General features: G+C 37.7%; 2 protein-coding genes across 4 annotated transcripts; both read left to right on the forward strand.

The window, feature by feature from the left end:
- Positions 1-1,164: 1,164 nt before the first annotated feature.
- LOC129347581 (proteasome assembly chaperone 3-like) lies at positions 1,165-3,892 on the forward strand. 3 transcript variants are annotated; one of them, XM_055005234.1, is made up of 3 exons: positions 1,165-1,280; positions 2,227-2,449; positions 3,314-3,892. In XM_055005234.1, exons 1-3 carry the CDS (start codon positions 1,252-1,254, stop codon positions 3,464-3,466), a joined length of 405 nt encoding a protein of 134 aa, XP_054861209.1. In that variant the 5' UTR covers positions 1,165-1,251; the 3' UTR covers positions 3,467-3,892. The 3 variants fall into 3 exon arrangements, with proteins under 3 accessions (XP_054861209.1, XP_054861210.1, XP_054861211.1); XM_055005235.1 differs by having other exon boundaries at positions 1,174-1,333; XM_055005236.1 differs by having other exon boundaries at positions 1,219-1,349.
- A 1,150-nt stretch (positions 3,893-5,042) lies between these two features.
- Positions 5,043-25,472, forward strand: tmem184a (transmembrane protein 184a). The gene is made up of 9 exons (XM_023293471.3): positions 5,043-5,854; positions 6,331-6,552; positions 11,575-11,740; positions 12,646-12,736; positions 14,910-14,985; positions 19,724-19,815; positions 21,182-21,351; positions 21,444-21,641; positions 23,914-25,472. Exons 2-9 carry the CDS (start codon positions 6,331-6,333, stop codon positions 24,141-24,143), a joined length of 1,245 nt encoding a protein of 414 aa, XP_023149239.2. The 5' UTR covers positions 5,043-5,854; the 3' UTR covers positions 24,144-25,472.
- The last annotated feature ends 17 nt before the right edge of the window (positions 25,473-25,489 follow it).

Genomic DNA, 25,489 nt, shown 5'->3' on the forward strand with positions numbered 1-25,489 from the left:
GTCCCTGATCAATCCATAGGCCGACATGCATTCTCGGTCGCAGCGCCACCTGGTGGACGTGCGCGGATTCGCCGAGCCAGCTCAAGGATGCGAGGACCCGTCCAACGCTGCTTGCAGCTTTAATTTTAATTGTTATTACTTGTAGGGCCAATCAAGTGTCACTTGGACAAAGGTACATTTTTATCATGATTTGACTGAATTTTAAAAATGAAAGAAAAATATCCAGTTTCATTCTAAAATATTTATCCAACACTGCAAATTATTTCATGCTCATTCAGCTGAGAAACAAAAGTGTTTTTGCTGATGTATAAATGTGTTAACAGCACTTAATTCATTAAAATCATCTCCTAAGATGTGATTTTTTAGTTGTAAAATTAAATTAACTAAACTTCAGAAAATAAGTTCCATAAACTTAAGAAATAGAGTTGAATATCTTAACAGAAAATCATTATTGACTTGCTTTACTTTCACATTTCTTTGTTATTTACCATTAAGAACTTATAGCACTATATCAGCCAGTAGAATGACAGTGTACAACACTGCTCTCAGTTACACTAAAATCTATAGATCAGGGGATGAATTCAAAACTAACAGTTGTCATTATTAGAACTGTGTACATTACCATGAAAAAATCAACAAACAAAAAAGCCAAACTTAATTTACCATTTAGCAAGTATGTTTTCTCAAAGTATGAAAACAAGATAGTTCTGAGCAGTTTTAACTCTGTAACAATGCATCTTGTGAAGTCAATCTGAGTGAACTTTTAGCTGTTAATTCATTCAACTCGTCCTATTAAATCAGAATGGCTCAAGTTGTCAGTGATCCAATATTGAAAAAAAAATCACATTATAAGTTGAATTAAAAAGAAATTAGCAAAGTCCAGATATTTGCATGCACCACACAAGCAAAGATATGTTGATTTCACTGCCTTTCTGATGTTTTACAGTGGATAAGCTTAGTTTTCAGTTCATGTTTTTGCTTATGAATATCATTATACATGGTCATATAGTCAAAGACAAGTTTGGATTATGTAGCCTATTTGTGAGTTTGTGTTTTTTAACTTGTGATAAGTTAAGAATTTTACAACAAAATCTACATTTTCTTTCTTTCTTTCTTTCTTTCTTTCTTTCTTTCTTTCTTTCTTTCCACAAACAAACCAGGAAGTTGGGATCGGTGACGTAAACTGCGTCATCACGCAGCCTGCGTCCTCTCAACAAACGAGGCACATTTGTTTCGGTTTGTGGAGGGTTGATGACAGAGCCGCTGAAGTTGCAGAAAGTGTAAGGATTCCATACAGAATAAAGGTTAAACTGTGGACAGACGAGGACACGGGGTGAGGACTTGTGCAGGCACGGAATCAGGAGTTTGCTGTGATTTCAGCTGCTATGTTTACCGCGGGAGCTAACATTAGCTGTGCAGCTAACGCTAGCCTCTCAGCAGCATCAGTTCTGACCATGCTTCTCTGCTTAAGACCCTGCTGAAAAGTAACCGAAATAATTGATCTCTGCAGGTGGTATGTGGATTTTTAGAGAAGACGCAATACTTTAGTTTGTCTAGCGTTTGGTCTCCCTACATAGACGCTAACTGTGCATACAGTCTGATAATCTCTTAACTGTGTGTAACTGTGCCTGCTTTGGTAGTAACTGGTGCATTTTAATGATCAAATTGATGTTTCTGTTTCATTGTGTTGTCCACCAACAATCCAAAAGGCAGAGATAATCAATTGAAAATTGCATACACACTAAAACAGTGAATCCTGACAAGCTGAACTGAATATATTGTCGTCAGTAGGATGCAATACACAGCAGACACTTTACTTTTAAATATAAAAGTAAGAGATGGTTTTCATTTGCACTTAAACAAGCCTATATCTATAATATGTTACTGTTCATTGCAACTCAGCATCAAATATATAGAGAGCTGAAACACTTTGTAGATCAATCACAACAGAAGATTAATCTGCTACTATTTTAATCTATGAATAATAGTCAATTTCAAGAAAATAAAGAATAAATAGTAAATGTAAAACTTCAGGTTACGTTTTTTGGACATTTTGTTGACTTATTTTACAATAAAGAATTGGCACATTAAACTGTAATGCAAACACTGATTAGCTATTTTCTTCTTATTCTATTATGTTTACACTGTCACTCTATTACACTCTACTGTAACAACTATTTGTATGTTTTGCCTTCCAAATAATATTTCCTGTGTTTTTCCTCCCAGAGTTATCAACATGGCTGCGCCCATCATCAAATCCAAACAAGCGCAGAAGGAAGTCAATGGAATTCCAACAGAAGTCGTCTGCACGGAGTTCAGTAATTACATATTCGTAGTTCTCACTCAGTACGGCAAAATTGGGACATTGATATCTGTCACACCTGACTCCAGATCTAATGATATCAGTACCCCATCGTTCTCCACTAAAGTGCTGCTGGGCAAAGACGAGGTATGGCTGGACGAAATTGCTTAGATAAATATCGCATCAGTGTGATCTAGACTTGTTCACAGTATGTCAGAACGACTTGTTGCAACACAGGGTAACTCATTTCATGGTGTGAAAGGGCAAATGAGAATGGTTCTGAGCTGCTCTGGTAGATTGTGGAGAAATTAAATGTGTGCAGGCATGGAGTTCAGTGGTCTGTCAAAATTTACACAAGGAAACCTATTTCATCGCTGCATGAGCTTGTCATTTTCTAACAGGAAAACAACACAGGGGATGTGCCATCAATAGAATAATGGATTAATATGAAGTTTGCTTGTGAAGTTGACAAGAGTTTTTGTTTGTTACATAAAAATACAACACTTATATTCTCATTATTCATATATGAAGAATAGCTTTAGAATAAGCGAAGGGAACCAGGATAACTGCACATAGTCCTTATCTCTGTTATTGTCTAGATTACTGGATCGTACAGCTGCCAGATAACATTCTATAGCCACATGAGAGATTTAATTAAAATGGAATCGTCATATTGTAAGAGGTGCAAATGCTGCTTACTTTAGGAGAACTTTGAAAAAAAATGAATTCGTTTTGTTATGATATGCCCCAAACAAATAATGCTCCATGACAGAAAAGGCAAATCAAATTATTTACCACATATGCAGTGGCAAGAGCACATCATTTGATTGGAAAATTTTTCTGAGTGTGACTGGAAAATAAGGTGATTCTTGCAGTCTTTGAAAACATTACTAAAATGATCTGATGTCAACTTTATGCAAAAGCATATTTGTAAATGCTAACAACTGTTGCATGTTGAACAACATTTTTGTGTGTGATAATCTGATGTCCTATTTGTGTTTCTATTTTCAGCCAATGACACATGTCTGTGCCAAAAACCTGGGAATGTTTGTGTCACAAGAAGCTGGCAGCAGGCCCGTCTTACTTGGACTGGCACTGAAGGATTCCTCCATAGATGCAGTAAAACAGATTAAAGAGATCATCAAAAGTTGTCAAGTCTGGTAGGGAGTCATAGAAACGGACTTGAAGCCTGTAGATTTGGTGGAATACTGATCATCTAGATACCCCCGTGTCACATTTTTCCTCTGCTTCTATTTTGACCAAAACCCTTCCCTAAAACTAATCTGTAATTTCAAAATTATAGGCTAGTGCTCCAAGATAGAAGTGTATGGATCCAAATGTAATTCCTTTGACCCTTTTTATTTGTTGAGAAAGTACAAGATGTCTTCTGGAAAACATGCTGGAGACTTCATGTATTTGTAAAGGATTTCCTGCATCCCACCATCCTCTCAAAGACTGAAAAATGTGTGTCCTCGGTTAACACTGTATAAAATATGTATTGGCGATGCAGTTTTTGGTAATGTTTCATACTGCTCATTATTTTTTGTGTTTTAGAATGCAAACATTGAAATAAATTCTTAAAGGACACCATGTATGGGTCACTTCTGAAACCTTTTTTTTTCTACTTAAAAAAAAATCCAGCTAACCCATCTCTGCCCCAGCGATGGATAGTTTGGGTATAGCATTGAATACAGATTTAAGTATCACAAATAATCCCATCAAACTCTAGGCCGTTCTAGACTTGGAAAAGCCTTTGCTTTATTTAATTTTATCATAGCTCTTTTTACACAAGCAACAATACAGTTGAACAGTGAATTAGTCTTTTCAGCACATTTTAGAGCAATATATTGTGTAGTAGCAGTTTTCATCACAGCTCTTTTATCACTCTGAGAGAAAAGGCAGAATTAAAGGTCAGCACTAGTATATGTGTGTGTGTGTGTGTGTGTGTGTGTGTGTGTGTGTGTGTCTGTGTTTCAGCTTTGCAGAATGTTGCTGCATATCATCCTCAGAACTTTGTACTTTTGTAAGATTAAATACATTTCCATCATGTATGATTAATTTGGATTTATTTTTCCCAGTGAAATTAAAGATCTGTATTCTGATAAGGGCCTTGGAATGCAAAGCAGATTTAGTTTGTTAATTTTTTCCTAGAGCGTCAAGCGACTGGAGCATAAATTTCAGACTTGTAAAAAACCTTCATTTTCAGTCAATACAAATATTTTCTCAATTAATTAGTTCTGCCTATAAAATAGCAGAAAATACTGAGAGATGTTGCAGATGATGCCCTTTGATGTCCTGTCCTGGATCAGCAATTCAAAACCACCAAATATTCAGATTAATATCAGAGGAAGACGAGCAGAAAACACTTGTCAAGCTGGAAATTTGGACTATATATTTTTTTTTTTTTAAATAATGGCTGACTATGTTCTTACAAACAACTCAGCTCTTATAAGTATACATCTAATGCACAAATACTCCGTAGATCTTTAATACGCTGTTTATGATAGATCCCTGTTACCCACTTAGAGCTTTTGTAATCTGTTATTGTGATATTTTATTTACTTCATTTATTAGATTGCTGAGTTTACAAACTTTCGTGGATTGTTTGCTGTTGTGATAAATATCAATAATATTGTGAAAAAAAAAAGAATGGATTAAATACAATAGTTGAATGTCAGTTACGACATTTTATAATGATCCCTGTTACCCACCTGGAGTTTATGTAACCTGTCAGGATGGTGTTTTATTGCTATGCTTGATTTGTTTTATTTGATTCCAGAGTTCAAAATGTTTCCGGTCTTGTTTGCTGTCGTGATAAATATAAGTAGAAAAAAAATATTTAAGAAGGAATGAAAGCAATAGTTGAATGTCAGTTAATACAGACCATGATAATTTCTGTTACCCAATTAGAGTTGATGTAATCTGTCATTATAGTATTTTATTATTATGCTTGATTTGTTTTATTTGATTCCAGAGTTCAAAATCTTTCCTGTCTTGTTTGCTGTTGTGATAAATCTGACTAAAAAAAGTTGGGGGAAAAAAAGCAATCATAAAATGTCAGTGACAGTTGAGGATGAACGCAATCTTTCCGTCATGTGTCAACGTGATGACGACATACGTGGCGCTGAAGCCACGTGACTCCTTCACCTGTGCCCAACCTGTTTATCTCCGCTGCTCCACCGCGTCGCCGCTCAACGAGGCATTCAAACTGTTTCCACTGAGAGTTTGCCATTTTTCGCTTGTTTTTCAGAGTAAACGACACCATCTGTGGCGGCTTTTGGATGTTTTCTTGTCGCTTTTGCTCGACTTTTTTGCTCGCTGACTGTGCGGACTTTGACCTCGGTGAGGCACCTGTCTCAAACAAGGAAGTCTAGCCTGTTGAGTCGGATGAAGTCGACGGGCCGTTTGTAAATGGCATTAAATGGACACTTTGCGTTATTCTGAAAGGTGTCTTTTATTCTTAATGTTTATCCCGTAACGTTGGTTTGTGGACTGTTTGTGTACAGTGTCGTTTAAACGGGATAAAGCTGCTTCCTCTTTCCACTTTACAAGGTGAGCCGCTTGTTGACTGTAAAGATCATTTGAATGATAGTAAGAAAAATATGTCTCTTCCTTTCAATAGAAGAAGCGCTTGTGTGAATTCATTGTTATTATTATAGTTTAGTTTTATTTTTATTTCATTTATTGACAAATGAAAAAAAACAATTCAATACAAAAACAAAAGTTTCTAAACTTCTGAAGGAAAAGGAGCAGAAAGCAGAATAAACTTATGCAATCTGCCCGTTTTAATCAGTCAGTTTACAATGAGCATTAAAAACAAGCAAAAAAATTACTGTCTGAGCCTGCACAGCAGCTAAATTTTTTTGTCATTAATTTTATACTGATAATTTTTTATTTTTTTTTTTAATCATTAAACACTGCATTTTTTCTTGTGCATATTAACATCCAGTCGACCGCACAGAAGGAAGTGCTGCTACATTTTCCCTGAATGCCTCCCCCTGACTTCTAATGTTTTCTTTCTGTTTCAGATGAACATTTCTCCGGAAGACATGGATTCATCGGCCGAAAATAATTCCATTGTGCACCTGGCTGCACCAATTCTCCCAGACAAGTCAGACATCTCCAATATGACCATTATCCGGACAAGCAACGGTTCCATTATCGAGGATGAGATGTTTTTAAACACAGTGGCTGCTCAGGCCCTCTCAGGGATATTTGTCTGGTCTGCCTTGCTCATAACATGCCACCAGGTGAGTTTATAGCATTTCACAGAAGGCTCGCATATGAACAATGAAGCCCGAAGAGCTGCAAATCATTGCATATAGCACCAGTGAGTAACACAGCCTCAAAGCGCTGCAATCTCGGTGATGTAAATGTGTAATCAGAGATGGTTTGGGACCAACAGATTGCACCTCCCTTGCCAGAGGACAGAAACATATTCTTATATCCATAAAGGCTTATTACTTTACAGCTCCAGTGCACTGAATTCAGCGTCTCAGCTTCTTATTCTCATACCCATTCTGACACTTTGTTCAGTTTGAAAGTTTTTCTCCTTTTTCCAGGCAGGTTTTAATGTCCCTGCCTCGTTTACATTTCCCTCACTTCATTGTGGGAATGTCTTACTTGCTTAATATCTGATTAAAATTGACAAAAAAAAATCCCCCCTTGCTGATTATAGGACAATAAATACACAGGAAGAAGTAAATGGCTCAACACAGACCACCTTTACCCAAAAACTATTTCCTCGCGGTTGTAAATAAGCATTTCCTCTTGTGTGGGCGAGTTACCTCCTGTGCAGAGATGATAGCTTATCATTATGGTTTTTATCATTTGCAGAGAATGCAGAAGGGTGCTGTGTATTATCAGCAGGGAAATCAATTGATATTGAGATAACATTTACGGCCTTATAAAGGATGAGGCTGTTTTCTTGTTCGCTGTGGTTTTCATGTTGTGTAACTGCAAGAGTTCCAGATTGAGTTAATTATTTTACAAACCAAATACTGACTGTGTGGCCATCTTTCAGCTGGATTTTATAGCCACATTTACGTTAACACAGCCATCTGATTTACCATTGTGTGGTGTAATTAATTAAAGAGTTGTTGTTTGTGTACTTTAGGAAGCCTTTTGACACGCACTCACAGTGCATCAACGTGTTGCATGCAGTGATCCAAAAACAATCTTCGTATTGGGAGTTGTGACTCAATATCCAGCAAATTGGTTTCTATCTTTTTTAATATAGTACGTGTTTGGCCCAAACACTTGCCAGCAAGACATTTTAATTGAACAAATAAATAGCAAGTGTTCCGCTGGGAGAGTGGAGCAGGTTTCCAACAGGCATCTTTTCTGTCACACTGGGAGAATGAAATGGTCTGCAGGACTAGTGTTGCAATGCTGCTGGTGTTTCATCTGAGCTGGCTCTAGAGGATTGCTATAGACTTTTAAACTCACATTCTGAATACCAAACACCAATAGACAATGACCTTAGATCCTCTTTGCTGTAATGTTGCCGGTGCTTTTTGCGCTAGTAATCAGTGGAGTGTGGTTCATTTTTCTCTGTGGTGGGCTTATTGGTCCCTGTGCAACTTTAAGCATTTGGGATTAAGAGCAGCAGACCAGACTTATCTCCTACCTTTCAACTGTATTACGTTTTGCAAATGGCACCGGTGTTAAGTTATAATACGTAGATTCACCTCTGTTTTTGCTTATTTATGTCTTCACATTCATGATTGCCTTTGTCCTTAAATCTAGTGTCGGGGCACAAACTGCAGAAATAAGTCTCAGTGAGCTTTACTTGGGTGTTTATTCAGCATACAAATATGAATTCCTATCAGGAAAGACATAGGGTTTTTCGCTGTTTTCAAGCAAATGGAGAGCATCAATCTCCATTCTGCTTCACTTCACATGTAGAGATGGCCAAATGCATCCCACCCCCACCCTCACAGTAATCAGGCTTTAATGTGCAGCCTCTAATGGGCATTTAATCAAGCTGCATGTGTCGAGTACAGACTCTGGACGTTGAGCAGTCATTTAAAAGCATTCAAAATTTACAAAACACCACGGATGGTAAGTTTAACGTTAAAATTCGGCAAAATATCACCAAGAAAACATCATTCTAATAACTGCTTGTGGTTAAAATACCTACAAAATGGTTGGAACTTTCAGAGGTTTTAAAGTAATTATATGTTTTTTACATATTTCCCAAAGCACAGCAAAACACATTGTCACTAAATAGAGCTGGGATATTTCATGAACACCAGTAGAGTCAATGTAGTGGCCATCTTTTGAGCTTTGAGTGAATTTGGGGTTGAATAACAACCAAATGGGATGTTTTGCATGAAGGTATGGCCAAATCTATATGGAAAAAGTACTTAAGATTGTCTAGTGGAATATGTTTTCAAGTTGAAGTTGAAATTCGAGCTACAGCTAATGGTTATTTTTCATTTTTTTACTAAAATGTCAGAAAACCAGTAGATATTCAAGTTACAACCACATAGGTTGATTTAAAAAGCAGCACATTTTCACATTTGAACACCTGAAAGAAAAAGAATATTAAACATATTTGCGTGAAGTAAGGCCTGAACAGTTTCCAAGTATTAGACAAAAAGCCTGTCTAATTTTATTCTGCCTTAGATGACATTGCAGTTTTACAAATTGTAATTACAGTGAGTTGGTTGTTGGATGAGGTACAATTTGAATATTGAAGTGATGTTGTTTTTATTTTATATCTCATCAGAGAGTTATGGTTATTAGTCGACAGTGTTTCAAGCTCAGTGTGAATTACTTGGATTGCCCCTCACAAACAATTAGTTGACTAATGAGTCATAAGCAGCTTGGTCGACTGAGAAACTTTCAGTTGGCTAGTCCTTTTTAAATGGTCTTTTTATGAAGAGTGAGTCATGAGTTATTATGAGAAAACGTTTGCCATCGTCTCTGGCACCACAATAATATTCCCCTAATATGCTTTGGTCTTTAATAAGCGCTACATTTTAAGAGCTTTTTCTGCACGACTGCATTCATCTTCAGAGGGACAATAATGTCGGAGAGACAGTTTGACAGATTTTTCAATTAAATCTGCTAATTGTTTAGTTGAAGAGATCCTATGAGTATCAGTCAAAGAAGAATGGATTTGATGGTAGATTGTATTTGCAGTGACATAAACTATTGCATTATTTCTCTTTCATATTTCCCAACAGCCTTGTTGTTGGTTTCTTCATTTTGGTGCCATTAGCCACAGTAGTCATGTGGTCACGTTACATCACCTGAAAGAAACAATCTAACTGAACTCTCCTCATACTGTTCAAGGCTTATCTCAGTCTGCAGACATACAGATCATACTGTACATACTTCATATGCTTGAGGTCAGAATGGAAAAAACAGTCATTTATGTCAGCTTCATGAACAATTGTACCTTTTCAGAGTAATTCATTAATGTTACTCATCATGACTGGTGTAAGAATCTATATTGTCAAGCCAATTCAGGTCTAAAAATGATGAACACTGGATTATCTGCCGTTAGTTGTGTGTGTTCCCCTAAAGGTTGCCAGCTGCACTGCATTATGTTTGTAGAGGCCATATGAGGCCATGTGGAAGAGTTGTGTGTGTGCATTAAATCTAAAGGTTAAGACCTTTATCGTCTCTGTGAAACAAAGTTTATTTACTGATCTCATTATCTGCTTCTGTATGTGAAGTCGGCGCTGCACAATATAAGGTGTGGTCAGTAAGTTTGAAGCACTAATGTTCTGGGAGGTCATTAAAATGGGAGTTGTTTAATCTCTTATTCTACAAAACCTCTTTGCTGCATTTCAAAGTGGCAGACAGAACAAGTCGGTACAAGATAAAATGTGGCCGTAAATAATTCCAGCCAGATTTAAAGTTGGGTGTTTCAGTGTTCACGGTCTTGTGCTTTATACATCACTTCAGTGCTTTAGGAACTAACTTAGTTATTACTGCTACTTTTTCCTTCTTTTACCAAAAGTGTCTCATAAACTGAGACTATTGATACTTAAAAATGACCAAATAAGCTACAAATCTTAAAGCCATGTAATAATGGTGGTAAGTTGTTTCATGTTGGTTATCACCATACAGTTGCAAACCCACTGTGAACCTTTTAGTCACATCGTTTGCTGTGATATGTGGTCATAAAATTAGATCTGCTCTTCATCTAAGTCCCAGCCATAGACAAACACAGTGTGGTTGAGCAAGTAACTCAAGTGTTTATAATTTATAGCTCAGTTTGTGCTTTTGAAGCTGGGCGCCCACCTTTAGGGAGCCCCGCCACAGCACTAAATCATCTCCATTTATAGACCTGTCTAACCATCGTCTGATCAGTATATAAACTCTAAGGTTACTTTGTAAACCTTCCCTGCTTTATGCAATTGCTGTTCTTGAACACAAGTCTACTGAATGTCTTTTTTAATCAGCAGATTATTCTTGTTAGCCAAGTTTTTTGTTTATTTTTTTATTCTAAGTTGCTGCAACCCACACCCACAAGTGTGCTAACTGCAATATGTTTATGCATATGCCATTATCCTACACTGTCAGTGCTTGAATGATGTATTCAATCTTGACTTCAGTCCTTTTTACTCAGCATCTTTGCTCATAGTTGTAACTTATTTTCAGACAAATTCATTCATAGATGCAGATAATTCCAAAGGATTCACATGTACTTCTGTTGTCTTTGTAACAGAATTATTGGGATGTAAAATTACAAAGATGCAAACCCTCAAATTTAGAGCTTAAATGATTCACTGATTAATCAATCGTTGATTTAGAGAGGGTTTGAAAAGCAATTAACTAAAATGTCTTGTCCTGTATATTCTAGTTGTAGATCTGAAAATGGAGGATTTTCTTCTTCATGGCTGTTTTATATCAATGCAAACTAAATATCAGTCATTTGGATCAGTTTGTAATGTGCACTGTTAATTTGAAGATGTTACCTTGGGTGGTGGGAAATTGAAATGGCTTTTTATTGACTTCTCAGATAACACATTAAGTTAATGATTTATAATGAAAATAATCGTGCAGCCTTCTCAAAGTTAGTTAATGTCTGTGAGCTGTTGTTTTGTTACACAGTAAAAGCAGGCTACTTTTGTGTTGTGTAACATGAAGGTTACATTACATAATTTAACTCTGATATGTCATTAGCAGAAATTAGGTTTCTAAGTTATTTAAGTCATAACCCTGCTCTATTATTCCATAACAATACTCAATAAGGTCATTTTTTTGTCTTTTTCGCTGATGGTTTTTGTGCTTTGTCCATGTTTTCATTGTAGATCTATACACACCTTCGATCCTACACCGTCCCTAATGAGCAGCGCTACATCATCCGCATCCTGTTTATTGTGCCAGTTTATGCCTTTGATTCTTGGCTCAGCCTCCTCTTCATCAGCAACAACCAGTATTACGTCTATTTTGATTCTGTTCGGGACTGCTACGAAGGTAAGTATCTGAAGCTCTAAATATTCTTCCTGATAACGTCCTTTCTGAGCCGCCACCGCTGTTTTCCTGCCTTCATATGCTAGATGGCTGCCAGGAAGGGGAAACCAAAAAAGTGACCAAACTAGTTTTTCTCACCAGTCATTGTGTTCATGTAGGTAGCCCTCATTATTGGAGGTGTTACATTTCTAGAAGCATCCATTTTCTTTTTTTTTTCTTTTCCTTAAACAATTGTTTATTGTGTTTGTGGAACAGAACTTAGGATGATTTTAAGATTTGTTGAGCAGTTTTCAATATTCAAACATAATGCAGATCCTGTTCTCTAGATTGCAGTTTAATTGCCTTTGTACATTGCAACAATAATTACACACTGAAGTTTGAAGACTAACGCACTTCACTAATGGCAAAGGTGAATCATATGAAAAATGGATTACAAGTAATTTGGGGGAAAAATAGGAAATACATTATTCAGGAGATTAGGTTCCAGTTTGCAGGCCAATTTTGTGGCTGATTAATAGTGCAGTGCATCAGAAAGAAGTGGAGGCTAGAATACCACCAGCGGCTACGGCTAAAACATAATGAACCTTCTCTTGACTGGACACCATCTGCATTAGCTTCATTTAATCCCTCCTTAAATAGCAACAAAGGATTAGGAAGGGATTTCCAAGACACAGAACCCTTGGAAGCTTCTTAATGTAAGGACTGAAACAGTTATTGTTCCAAAATGTAGGACTAATTATTTTTTATCATGTGGAAGTTTCTTTCCTCTTAAATAATTTGACCTTGTCAGTGAAGTTATACTTGAAGGGGATGAGAAATTATTCTACATTTAAAATCAAGCCATGAAATCTGTTTGATATTGGGTTTAAAAGAAAAAAAAAGAAATAACCCTTCTCTTTGTGTTACAGCTTTTGTCATTTACAATTTCCTGAGCCTGTCCTTTGAGTATCTGGGAGGAGAGAGTGCAATCATGTCAGAGATCCGAGGGAAGCCCATCCAGTGAGTGCTCTCTGTTGGTTGTACATGTGCATGCTGGACTAAAAGAGTTCTGTTAAATAAAATGTTCACTCCGAAGTATAAAACATTTTAGCCTGACCAGGGTAACTCTGGTATAGTTTTGCCTCTATGTTTATGATCATAAAAGGTACAAGGTGCATTTTCTGGCCTTGAATTAGCACTCGGTTTGAACACCACAGTAAAAGTGGTGCCAATAAACAACCGCATTGGTCATAGGTGACCGTCCTCCTCTATATCTGAGCTTTTGATCAATCTTTATAGACTGTGTTTTATGGCTGACTCAGCCACAAGGCAGCAGCTCTTTGCCTCCTTCATGAGTCAGTACAGACATTAATGTTGAGTCGTGATGAACGACGGTACGGCTTGACACCAGCAAGTGGAAACAAGATGCACAGTGTGTACATCTTATTTGTAAAAGGTTCACTTTGCTTTTATAGATCCTTTTGGATTCCCACTGACATCAGATAATGTTGCTCTTAAGTCAGAGAGAAATTTTCAGCGAGCGATTTTTGAGGAAAGGTGTGGTCTCTTCAAGTTGTAGCATATTTCATAGATTATGTTTTAATTAACAGCATGGCAGATAAATTCATCATGTTGTTTATGTGTTTACGCAAAATTACAACATAATCTACTTGTTATCATGTTGGAAAATCGATAGTAACACATTGAACCCAGTCATGTTCTAATGTAAATCAATAGTCGATTAAGTTTAATACGTCCGTCTCATGAATAAACTACATTAAATGTGAAGTGATTCAAAATGACACCTCAGATACAGACCAGGTTTGTAGGAAGCAAAGCAGGGAATAGCAAGGACTATTTTCATCCTACCTGCAAATCTCTGTTTGAATTTATTTTGACTGTCTGTCCTCTTATTTGCAAATAACCTGGTTGCATTGGTGTGCTTGGGCGTTGTCTACATATCAGCAGTAAAACTACAGATAAAGTAAAACAATCAGAGGTGCAGCCATGAGGCAAGTAATGAAATATTGTTAAAAAAATAGGAATATTTCTTTTGTATAATCTGACAGTTAAGAGCATAAAGAGCACCTAAAGTGATCTGAACAGCACCTGAGATGATCGAGGCTGACGATGCTCCGTAGCTGCATCTGACTGATTTTGAGCTGTTGTTTAGGATCAGGCTGAGTTTAGTCTTAATCTTCCTCTGCTGCCGCTGCCTCCATGCTCAGCCTTGCAGCACAGCCCAGTGTGTCTCGTCAGTTTAATTTAATCCGTCTGCCTTCTCCAACCACTAACATGTCTCCGAAACGCCACACACTGAGTGTATGGTGATAATACTAATAAATAACAGTATCATGGATTTACCTGAATACACCATGTTTTTAAGAAAGAGTCTGTTCAGTTCATTTATGTTGTCAGACCTGTCCACAAGACACGACCTCATGTACATGTTACATGTGATGTTTCATGAACACATTGAATAACAGCAATGATAATGATTTGGTCTAAATAGCAGTATTCCTATTGACAAAACAATCAAAATGAGGTGTGTTGTATGTGCATCGGGAATCTTCTTATTGCGCACAATATATATTTATGCCCTTGCATGAACCATGCTTGTGACCATTTTCAGTTTGTCATTTTTAACTCCTAAACTAAAGCAGGAGTGTCAACTATTACTGCAATTACTATAAACATGTTTTGTTTTTTTTTTTAATTATCATTCCATCAGCAGAAAATGTGTTTAGTGATTGATTAGTTGTCTTGTCTGTCAAATTTCAAAAGATAAAACAGAGAGCCTGTTATAGTTTCCCAAGGGGCTCAAGGTGATATCAACCAATGGTCCAAAACTCGAATATATTCAGCTTTATCTGGTATTAAACAAAGATGAAACAGCCAGTTGTTACGTTTGGCAAGCTAAAAAAAAAAACAAAACACATTTTTGAATTTTTTGTTTGAAAAATTACTCAAAGTAGCTCATTTGAGCTCTAATATCAACAAAAACTAAACATTTTTCATCAATGTGTTTTATGTTCGAACTGTTTTATTTCATACTACATGAATTCCTTTTCTGCTTGCCACTTATACATGCAGTTTGTAGGCTTGAACTCTTTTCTCTTACCTGATGCTTAATGTGTGATGTTTTCAGCATTGACGTCACGTAAAAGCTCACCTCCTCCTGCTGTCTTCACAGGTCAAGTTGTCTCTATGGTACGTGCTGCCTCGTCGGAATGAGCTACTCCATCGGCTTTTTAAGATTCTGCAAACAGGTGAGCTTCAGTCACCTCCTTATCTCGGCTCTGGAGATGCTCCTTTTGACCGCTGACGCAATCCGACACACACGGAGAATAGGAACACATCAAATTGTCATTACAAAATAAATAAATAAAGAAACAATGCTGCGATGTAAATTACCATTCTGCCCAGATCCCCAGACTGCTTTAAAATGACAGCTGTTATAATTGACTGTGTGCTTTTCAGGGGATAACATCCAATGGTTTAAAAAGAGGGAAAAAGGAAAACAAAAGCAATTGAGGCCAGGTGAAAACAGCTTGATAATAAACACAGAGCGATGATATGAGCTGTCAGCGCAGAGCTCCCTTCCAGTGTCTTGGGATGCTGCACAAGCTTCCAGTCTAACACTGATGGATATTGAAACTGAGAGTTATATCTTCAAAACAAAATACATTGTGAAATGATTTTTTTGAAGAACCAAGTGATAAACACTCCATGTACCTCAACAGGAATCTGAAGTGCTTTAAAAGAAAAACCCCTGGTGGCAAATGAGAAAACGATTAAAGATCAGCCCTGTGGATTTTATACAGAAGCACTGCACTAAAACTCTGATCATTTTTGTGTCATTTGTTGGTTAGAGTTTATGTTGCTAAAGTTTAGGTGTAGACAAAGTTTTTATCACCAGATTTTCTGCCTTTTAAATAGACTGTCCTCATTGACATTCATTCACCATTCAGGAGTCAATATATCGAACACTTTGGAAATTAAATGCTATTTTGCAGGTCAAGACCAAAGTGAAATGAAGCACACATGATTTCAAAATAACTGCTGTCATACATGTTAATTCATTCCAACTGAAATACTGGAGCACACCGTATATACAGTAGATTGATCACATAATGTTGGAATTTGGAGTAAGAAAACATCAACGTTTTGTTGTTGAGAGAAAATTTGAGGTGAGGCGAAGTCTAAACCTGGACTGAGTTAAAATATCTTCTACGGCTCCTTCCAACACAGTACTAAAACTGGCAGAGTGCAAGATCTGATAGGTCTTGATCTGTTTTTGGAGGGTAAAAAGCATTCAAATTCTTTGCACGTTTCGTGGGAGCTTCGCTGTGTCATTAGAAGAGGGCTTAACAAATGAATCACTGATATGGAAAAGCAGCCTAGAGTTATGTTGGTTCTTGAAGATAAGGTTAGAGGATAAGCTGCTCTTACATCCTAAACTGTTTTTTGACATTTCAGTTATAAGTCATTTATCATATCATGGGATGCTTCGGGGGATAATTTTCTTTAAACTGGGTACAAGTGGGAATCTTGTGGAGCCCAGGGACTGGTGTGCTGGCGATGGCCATTTTGTATCCAAATGAATAAACAATGAAGTGCAGTTGGGTGTGACTGCCTAGGTTTTGCAGAATTAGAAGGTGGAGGATACTCACTTTAACTAATAGTTTTACCACAGCAGTACATCTAATAGCTATGTAAAGGTGTCAATAGGGTCGCTTGTAGTGATAAATAAAAAAGCATCACAATATGAATTGGCAGGTCTCCAGGGCTTTAAAGGGATTTATACCATATTTATTTATTATGCTGGTGTCTGTAACTTAACAGTTTTGGTTCACTCCCATTGCTCTTTTTTTTTAGCATTGTTTTTTTTGTCACAGCTGTTATGCAAACGGACACAGTTTGTGACGAGCTGCTTAGTATGGTGCAGCATTTAGCAGTTAAAGAGCCAATTATTTCCTTCAGGAGCTGGTAGAAACGTAAAAACACTAAAAAAAGATTGAATATTGGACACCGATTCACGACGTGACCAGACACACAACTCAAAATGAATTATAATGTTGCTACAGAACTGTTGAATGAGTAAACAGCAGCTGCTGCTGATATGTCAGTGATGTGTTCACAACCTGCTCCCAAGTGGGTGAATAAAAAACAACATGTACTTCAGGTTACGCAATGGGCAATTACAAGATTCGCTTCCCTTAAAAGCAGGAAAAACAGAAAAACAGCAGTTAAAATAGAACAGAAATTTTTATACTTATTAAGAATTGACTTGATGTTGAGCAGAGGCTTTGTCAGAAAGGGATCAGAGTGTTGCTTTGCAGAAATTAAAGATGCAGGGATGCTGGGCAACAGCACAAAAGAGAAAAGTATGAGGCAGCAGGTCTGATACATAGAGTAGATTTCATTATTTAACTTCTGCCGGTATGAAGAGATATGTTTTGGAGGTCTGTAATCATACTGTATATGAAAGTTAAGCGTAGCCTACAGGTCTGAAAAGTGAAGCAAACATTTATGTGCCTTACACCTGCATTCTTTCTAACAGCCAGCAGGTGGCGACTCCTCTGTTTTTCAGAAGTCTGATTTTTATGGACGTCTATGGGACAATGACCGTACTTGACCCTTGATTTGTTGCATCAGTAAACATTTTCTTTATGAATTCATGACCTCAATTGAGACCATGACCTCAAGTAAAACAGACGATGAAACTAGGCTAAAATAGACAATAAAACTGGCTATTTTTCACAGCGTCGCTACCTGGAAGTTTATTGACAGGTTGCTTCCGTATTGGCTTACATAGTGTCCTTCAGTTCTCAGACACATCCGTCCCTCATTCATTGCATCTGGTTTTCAAAGCCAAACTTAAGGCTTAGTTCACACATCAACTGGTTTTTCATATACAGTCCATGTTTGCGATACAGTCCGTTGAGGGATGTTTTTGTTTGAACAGTGAGTTTTACTGATATATGACGAAGAAGCTTCCACTCCATTTTAGTTGTGAATTTTCAATGAGATTTTATTTAGCTCTCTGACCCCCAAACAGCTTCTTTTTGCTCCTTCTACATTTTTACTTCTTGTGGGCTCATTTTTCACTGCAATATATAATATTGTCTATATAATCCTGCACTTCTATGGAAACAGCACAGCCACATGCTATTGATTGTTTACTACTTACATTTTGAATTTATTTTCATCCTTGTGTAGCATCTGATCTGCTTTTAACAGATTAGAATTGATAGCCAGCAGTTCAGGCCAGTTCAGCTGAGAAGTCTTTTTGACTTTTGGTCACAGCTAAGTTACTCATCACTTTGTGGTTGCACTTAGGAGCCCAGATTTTTTTCCCCACACTGGGGCAAACTGATGGTGATTTCAATTTAATTTTTATTTTGATGAAATATCACAATTTTAAAGTTATGTCTACATCCTGACGAGACACCACATCATAGATTAGTGCAAGGACCAACATTAAATTGAAAATCAGGTTCCAGCTCTGATTAATGGTACAGTTTTGGTGATTGACTTGTCTTTTAAACTTGCCAACAAGTTTTGAAGTTCAGAGGGCATGAAAAATGCTGAGAGGTTGCTTAAAAACAATGGGAAAAGTCAAATGTGGCAACAGATTTGCACATTATCCTAAGTTCACATAAACTTTTGATGAACTCGAGCTTGCAGTGTAGTTGTTAGTGAAGATGTTGACAAGCATGCAGACATCAAATGTCCTCTTATCTTAGACGTGTATCATACAATGCAATGTTTCCTAGCTTGTATAAAGTTTATTACTAGGTCTCTAAAGACCCTCAATTGCATGGATGCAGTTATTGATTCTGAATTAATTTGAAGCAGAAACCACAGTTCACTTTTATCCACTGCCATGATGAGTGGGCATTGTGTTTTGAATATCAAGCATGTCAGAAAGCGTCATCATAAATTATTTGCTTTGACGGTATTCAGAATGACAGTCTAGAACTAGAACAATAGTAGGGTTGTAAGTAAAGACTGTCAAGTACTAAAATCTTCAAAGTAAATGTGCGCTATAAATGAACTGTCTATGCCATTTTACCAAGCCCAATTCCATTTCTCCTAAAAAAAAAAAAAAAAAAAAAAGACCCCTGCTGGCTGGTCAAGTTGAACACTGCTGGTCTGTTGCTTTCAAGTGCAGCAGCAGTGATGGGAGTTTAGAGCAGCCTGTCAAATCGGTTAGGTTAGGCTCCAGTACACAACACCTGTTCTGCAGTCTTACATTGCATGCAGGTCTCCATCCTCTGTTGTCCATCAACATGAAGACATTAGTGTCTTGTGGCTGACTATAAGCATTAACAAACAAAAGCATTAACAAAACCACTTTAACAAAGGATATTTTGCAACATTTTTGGGGGGAATATTTTAGTTCTATATATGAAAGTAATAGTTTAGGCTGGAATAATTTCATCGTGCAGAGAAACTGGAGTTGATAAAAAAAAAATTGCTTTCAGATGAGGCATTGCTGCTGGACAGTTTCTTGGCTTTGAGCAATTGCCAAGACAAGCATCAGAGATTCCAGGAAGCTACTGTTCCAAGCCAAGAAGTAGTCCAACACGTAACCCCTCATAAAACAGCAAATTGTTTTTTTTACCTGTTTATTTGTGAACTCAAGTTGTGCTCGTCAATGGATTTTGTGCTTTTTTTTTTTTTTTTTTTTTTTTTTTTTTACAGGTTAGCTGTTCTATTGTATTAAGTAACTTTATTATCTGTACTAAATGGGAATAAGCTTGTTGTTTGGTGAGTGTATGCATAGTAAAAAAATAAAAAATAAAAGCATTTTGATAGTTATGGGGAGAAACAACCACTGGTTAGCCTATTGATACACAGACAACTTGCTTTTACAAAAGCTTCCCCATCTAATTAGATGTGCAAACAGGTTCTGACATCCTCATCCTCTCTCTTCTCCTTCTTGGTGTCCTTGTTTGTTGCCTCTTGATGTCTCACTCTGAATTGTAATGTGTTCTTCAGGCGACTCTCCAGTTCTGCGTTGTCAAACCCATCATGGCAGCCATCACCATCATCCTGCAGGCCTTTGGCAAATATCATGATGGAGATTTTAAGTGAGCAGCACCTCTCTTTGCATTTCATTCTCTATGTATCGTACACATCCATGTCATTGCCAGGAGGATCGTTTGCTGTTTACGTGCACACGGAAGCAATTTGGAAATGGAGATAATTATATCACCTCTTCACAGTAAGCACGGTGAAAAATGTCTGGATTAAAAGGTTTAGTTGAAGTTAAAAGTGATAGCTTCAAACTTCACAGGTACTCTGTGGCGTGTTGTCCCAGTTGTGTCACTGTCAGTGCCATAATCTCAGCTTCTTGGGTATTGTTCATATTGAAACAAGTAATTCAGAAGTTTTTTGCAATAAGGGCTAAAGAAATTATATTGCTGCTTTATCCCCAAAGGTAGTAAGTGTTTTAAAATGAAGCCTCTTAATTCTTATCGTATGTTACACCAGACGAAGAACATTATTCTAAGGAGAGAGGAATTGCTTCATTTCATATTTCTACTTTCGTATGTCAAGTGATACAAAGGCTGGGGATAAATTTAATTCAAGTGTACCTCAGTGCTTCGCATGAGCCAATAAGGGTTTCAACAGAATAAGAGGAGGGTAATATATTGAATAAAAGTGTCTATAGCGTGAAATCAGAAGCTATAAAATCTGCAGTCCATAAATTCCGCCTGACTTATTTTCAGGTGCTCTTCTCTGCCTCTCCGTTCAGTGTCTCTTTCTGAGGATTCAGCTGTGACAACACTTGTTTCAAAACTACTCAGAAGAAGCACAGAGTTCAATGTTACTGAAGTTTCCAATCAGCTTTATATCTTCACCCACTTACTGTCAAGCTAAACGATAGACTTTATTCAATTCTTCCTCTTATTTCCCCATATACTTCAACAGCAAAATTAGCAGGCAGAAATATAACCGTTTATTTTTTTATGGCTTTCTTTAAGCTCTGCAGCAAGACCACGATGATTCACAGATTGTTTACTTATTCGCTTTCAGCCAACCATGCACTCCGTACTGCATGGGAGTAATTAGTGTAGTCACAGCTGAGTCCTCAGAGAGGCTCTCTAGAATACAAAAAAGGCTAGAAAAGGCGGACTGACAGTCAAATATAGATGTCTGCCTGTTTATCGGATGAATCCTGGAAATAAGAAGACCTCGTACAAACAAGCTTTAACTTCTCTTTCAAAGTAGATGACAAAAAGATTCCAGCTGTTCATGCAATGTGGCTGCTATATCATCAAAGTTAGCTGATGTCTTTTTAGATTCAGCTCTAAGTTGCAAATGGTGTCAAAACTGAATAATCACTATCAAGAAACTTAGGAACCTTCAGTCAGACACGTCACGTTGATTGCAAATACATGATTTAAGGTTTGTAAATTCACTATGGACTCTTTGAATTCCTTTTCTGTGCAGTGTGAACGGAGGATATCTGTACATCACAATCATCTACAACTTCTCTGTCAGCCTGGCCCTCTACGCTCTTTTCCTCTTCTTCTTCGCAACAAGTGACCTGCTCAGGCCGTACGAACCGGTGCTCAAATTCCTCACAATTAAATCTGTCATCTTCCTGTCCTTCTGGCAAGGTAAGCTTAGCCCGCCTCCTTTTTTAAAAAAAAAATTATTACCAGCGCATTAAAGTATAGATTCATGGTGAAAATGTTGCTTCTTTACATAGGAATGGTCCTCGCCATCCTAGAACGCTGCGGTGTCATTCCCAATGCACTTTTCATCGACGGGCAGGAAGTCGGCGCCGGCACCGTGGCAGCAGGCTGGCAGAACTTCATCATCTGCATTGAAATGTTCTTCGCTGCCATTGCTCTCCGATATGCCTTCACCTGCACTGTCTACCAGGAGAAGAAAAACGAAGTGCCAGGTGAGTGATGCGGTTTGTACAGGGAGCAGGGAAAAGCAGCTGAACCGATAGTTACCTCTTGTCCTCTTTACCCCGCCTTGGAAGTAAGTTGACGTTTCCCGAGGCTAATTGCCTTTCTCCACCGCAGAATAAGGACTGATGCAGACTTGAAAGCTTTGGAAATAGCAGTGATCACATTGCTTTGTAAAAAGTAAAATTCCCTATTGAATGCCTCTATTTTAACAGAAACAGAAACTGAATTGTGTGTTTATTTACAACTTAAATGCGGTGCTGTTGTGAGCTAGGTGGCAGTCAAGTTGCAGGGGCAGCAATCATCCCACGGGTATATATCGATACTAATAGCTCAGAGGACAGTTGCCATTAAAGCAAAACAGAGAAAGATGAAGAGAAATTCAAATCTGCAGTACATTATATAAAACCAAGAAAAATGGCTTCTGTACTTGTGCCATTTTTCTTGTTTTGAGAAAACCTGTGCTTTAAACTGCCTACTGTACAGAAGCACTGCAAGTGTTAATGAATACTTCAATTTGATATGATCAAAGAAAGGAAAAGACGTGAAACTGTTAGTTTTCCAGCCTATATGGAAAGAAATCGGTTACCCATCCTGTGGTGTAGACTGAGTATAGTAATAACATTGCTCCAAAGTGAGCATCTGATTATTAAATTTCATTCCTCAGGTTTAGTTTTATTACTTCAGTCACCCGGTTTCTGCCTATAACTTTTGGACAATAACATTAACATTCCCTCAGGTGTTGATATGTGTGATTGCAGAGGTCGCCACACCTCTGGTTTAGTGTTCCTCTGCTTCAGCCTTGTGGAGCGGGAAGGCAAGCTGTAAGTAGAAACCCAGCAGACCGTATCTAACCACCCTGTACCCCCTCCAACCCCACTTTGCCCTTCTCTTTGCCACCTCCAAAAGCCAATCTAAACAACACTGCCAGTGACCCTGAAACAGAAGGCCGAGGATGTCTGCCGGCTCTCTTCTTTTTTTCCCTTTGGAGATCCGTTTAGTTCTGGGGTAAATGCAACTTGGCCCACAGCTGGATGCTCAGGGAATATCAGTGGAGACAGTGACTGAATTGTGTTCAGTCCATAAGTGGATGCATTTAGACCACAGCTGGCGAAAAAGCAATGACAAAAGAAATAAACATGCCTATCTAGTGTTTTTTTCTCGTTTGATATTGCTGCTACTGTGTATTGCTTTGGACAAACAGTAGAACTGAAATGTTAATTAATTAGTTCTGTATGAAGTGAAAAAAATGATATTGTTAATATCTTTTCTGCCTTGAAACTGTTTTGTTCTGAACATTTGACTCAAAATCCAGTGAACAAACAATGGTAATGACACAGATTAGCATTAGAGTTTTTAGGTAGAGTCTTAAGCACTTTAAATAATACCAGATGATTGTTTTTTTTTCACAAACTGAAAACCCCCAAACCCGGCATGTTGTCTTTAAAAAATGACAAAGTTACGCTATCTGTTGTCGCCAGAAACTTTAAATACAGAACAAATCATCAGATTTTGAACTCTCCAAAAATCCTTGAACTACTTGTGGATGTGTCGGTGTTTTCTTCCTGCCACATTCCACAACATTTCAATTCAGGGACTTTTAGTCTAAGATGAACTGAACTGCAGGCTGTGTTTATACAGAGCAGATAGACAACAAGTATGGAAACAAATAAAAATACTACTTTGTTCCAGAATTGGTAAGACCTTGGGGCACTTGGACAAATTTTTTTACGTGTTTATACCATTTTTTTTCTTCATAAATGTATTATACAGCACAGAATGCATTTCAGTGTCTGTACTTCCAGCCAGGGTTGTACTGTTTCCATAAAAGTGCATGATTTTATATTGCAGTAGCCCACAGTGGAGAAAAATGTGAAAGGTGCAAAAAAAATACCCAGAAGCATGTTTGTGATTTAGAGGGTTAATTAAGGTCTGTTGGTTGGACAATTTAAAGATGTGACCTTGGTCTACTGGAACCTGTAATCAAAATTTGTGACACCATTTTACAGTTTAACAATGAATTCAAAAACAAAGTGATAAATTTATCTAATAGACACAATAACTCATTTTTTCCTCATTCCTCTTCATTTTCAAGAAATAATATGTAATCATGCATTGGTTCTTTAAATACAATTGTGCCTCTATTTCCCATTTACTTCCTTTTACTTGTATTCAGACAGATGCATTTTCTCAGGGATTTAAACCTGCAACTTTGCAGTCACAAGAAATACTGTCTGACCCTGTCTCCTGTTGTTTCTGCAGAAAACATCCCCCCAATGCAGAGCATCTCCAGCGGTCTGAAGGAAACCATAAACCCAGGAGACATGGTACAGGACGCCATCCACAACTTCTCCCCAGCCTATCAGCAGTACACCCAGCAATCCACACAGGACGTGACCCACCCCAGCGCTAATGGAAAAGTAGCCACGGGCAGCAAGAGCTCCCGCAAGTCCGACAAAATCATGCTGATTACATCTGATGACGAGTTCTAGGCATATTTCCAGCAAGATCCAGGTGTTTGTGCCCCCGCCACCTCCATCTCTGTCCCCCCGGGGAGCCTGCTGTATTGCATGACGCACAGAGCTGGATTAAACCCAGGTGTTTAATTTTCATGATCCCAGTATTTATAATGGACTGCTTACATCTGCCCTACTTTAAAGATAATTTAAACGGCAAGAAGAGGATGAAATATAATGCTGTTAAAATCAATAACCAGAGAACCGATCTGTCTCCATCTTGGGATTAATAACTACAGGAAAATGACATGTCATCTTCACCGTATCAGAAGTTCGGAGCTGTGCATTTTCTCTAAATCAAGCTGCTGGATGTTGAGCTGAGTCCCTGATGCTGATTCCATCATTATGTCCCTGCTTGCTCTCTGGCCATGTGAAGTGCGCTCTTTCTGATTCATGTCGGTTTCAAAGAAGAGATGATTTATACGTGACTCCAGGTGGGAAGCAGGGAAGCCAGCGATGGCTTAGAATGGCACTTCATGGACCGTTTCTCGCGTCTCCTCGTTTGAAGTATTTGCTGAGCATTCCTCTGCATGATTTCCTGACAAATGGAAGGATTCATTCAAAGACACATTAGTTTTGGAGCAGGCACTTCAAACTGCAGACTGCGCTTCACAATCCTTTGTATCTACCATAGCAGAGACAAATTGGATAAACCTGTCTCCTACAAAGGCTGAGCTATATTATTCACATTAATTTTCTCAGCATCCAAAAGAGTGTAATTCACTGCAACTAGACAGCTGTTTAACAGATGCTAACAAGTCTCTTTGCAGCCTCTGCATTATTGTAAATGCTTCCGGCAAAGCTTCTTGTGATTGACAGGTTCACACCACTATTCAAAATATAATTCAATGTTCCAGAGATTATGATGTACAAAACTTTATTAGTGCACATTGTGGCATTTAATATGTTTCGTTTGTGTAAAATAATGTGTTTGGATTAAGAATTGGAAAGATCTTAATGTATTTATTGTGTGTAGATCAGGTGTAGATAGATCAAACAGAAATGTGGCAAGCAGAAGACAAACTCAAAGAAGTCTTGATACTTATAAGACTGTTAGTAGTTGCTCTCCTCTTTTCATCTATCTCTGTCAATGGAAGACGTGACTTTTTAAGCAGAGTAGTTATTTAAAACCAATTTTTGTATTTCAAGTCCTAGTTTTATATCCTCTTGTGCCAATGAAAGCTGTCCGGGAAAGCAGAAATGAATTTACAGCTAGGTACAAAATTACTTCAAATAGTTTTGACTTGTGTATCTTTGTCTTGTCTGGCATGAATGCAAAATAAAATAATTGTTTTGCCTCTGTAACTTTGCATATGTTAAAC

The sequence above is a fragment of the Amphiprion ocellaris genome, chromosome 19 (assembly GCF_022539595.1).
Source record: "Amphiprion ocellaris isolate individual 3 ecotype Okinawa chromosome 19, ASM2253959v1, whole genome shotgun sequence".
Lineage (NCBI taxonomy): Eukaryota > Metazoa > Chordata > Actinopteri > Pomacentridae > Amphiprion > Amphiprion ocellaris.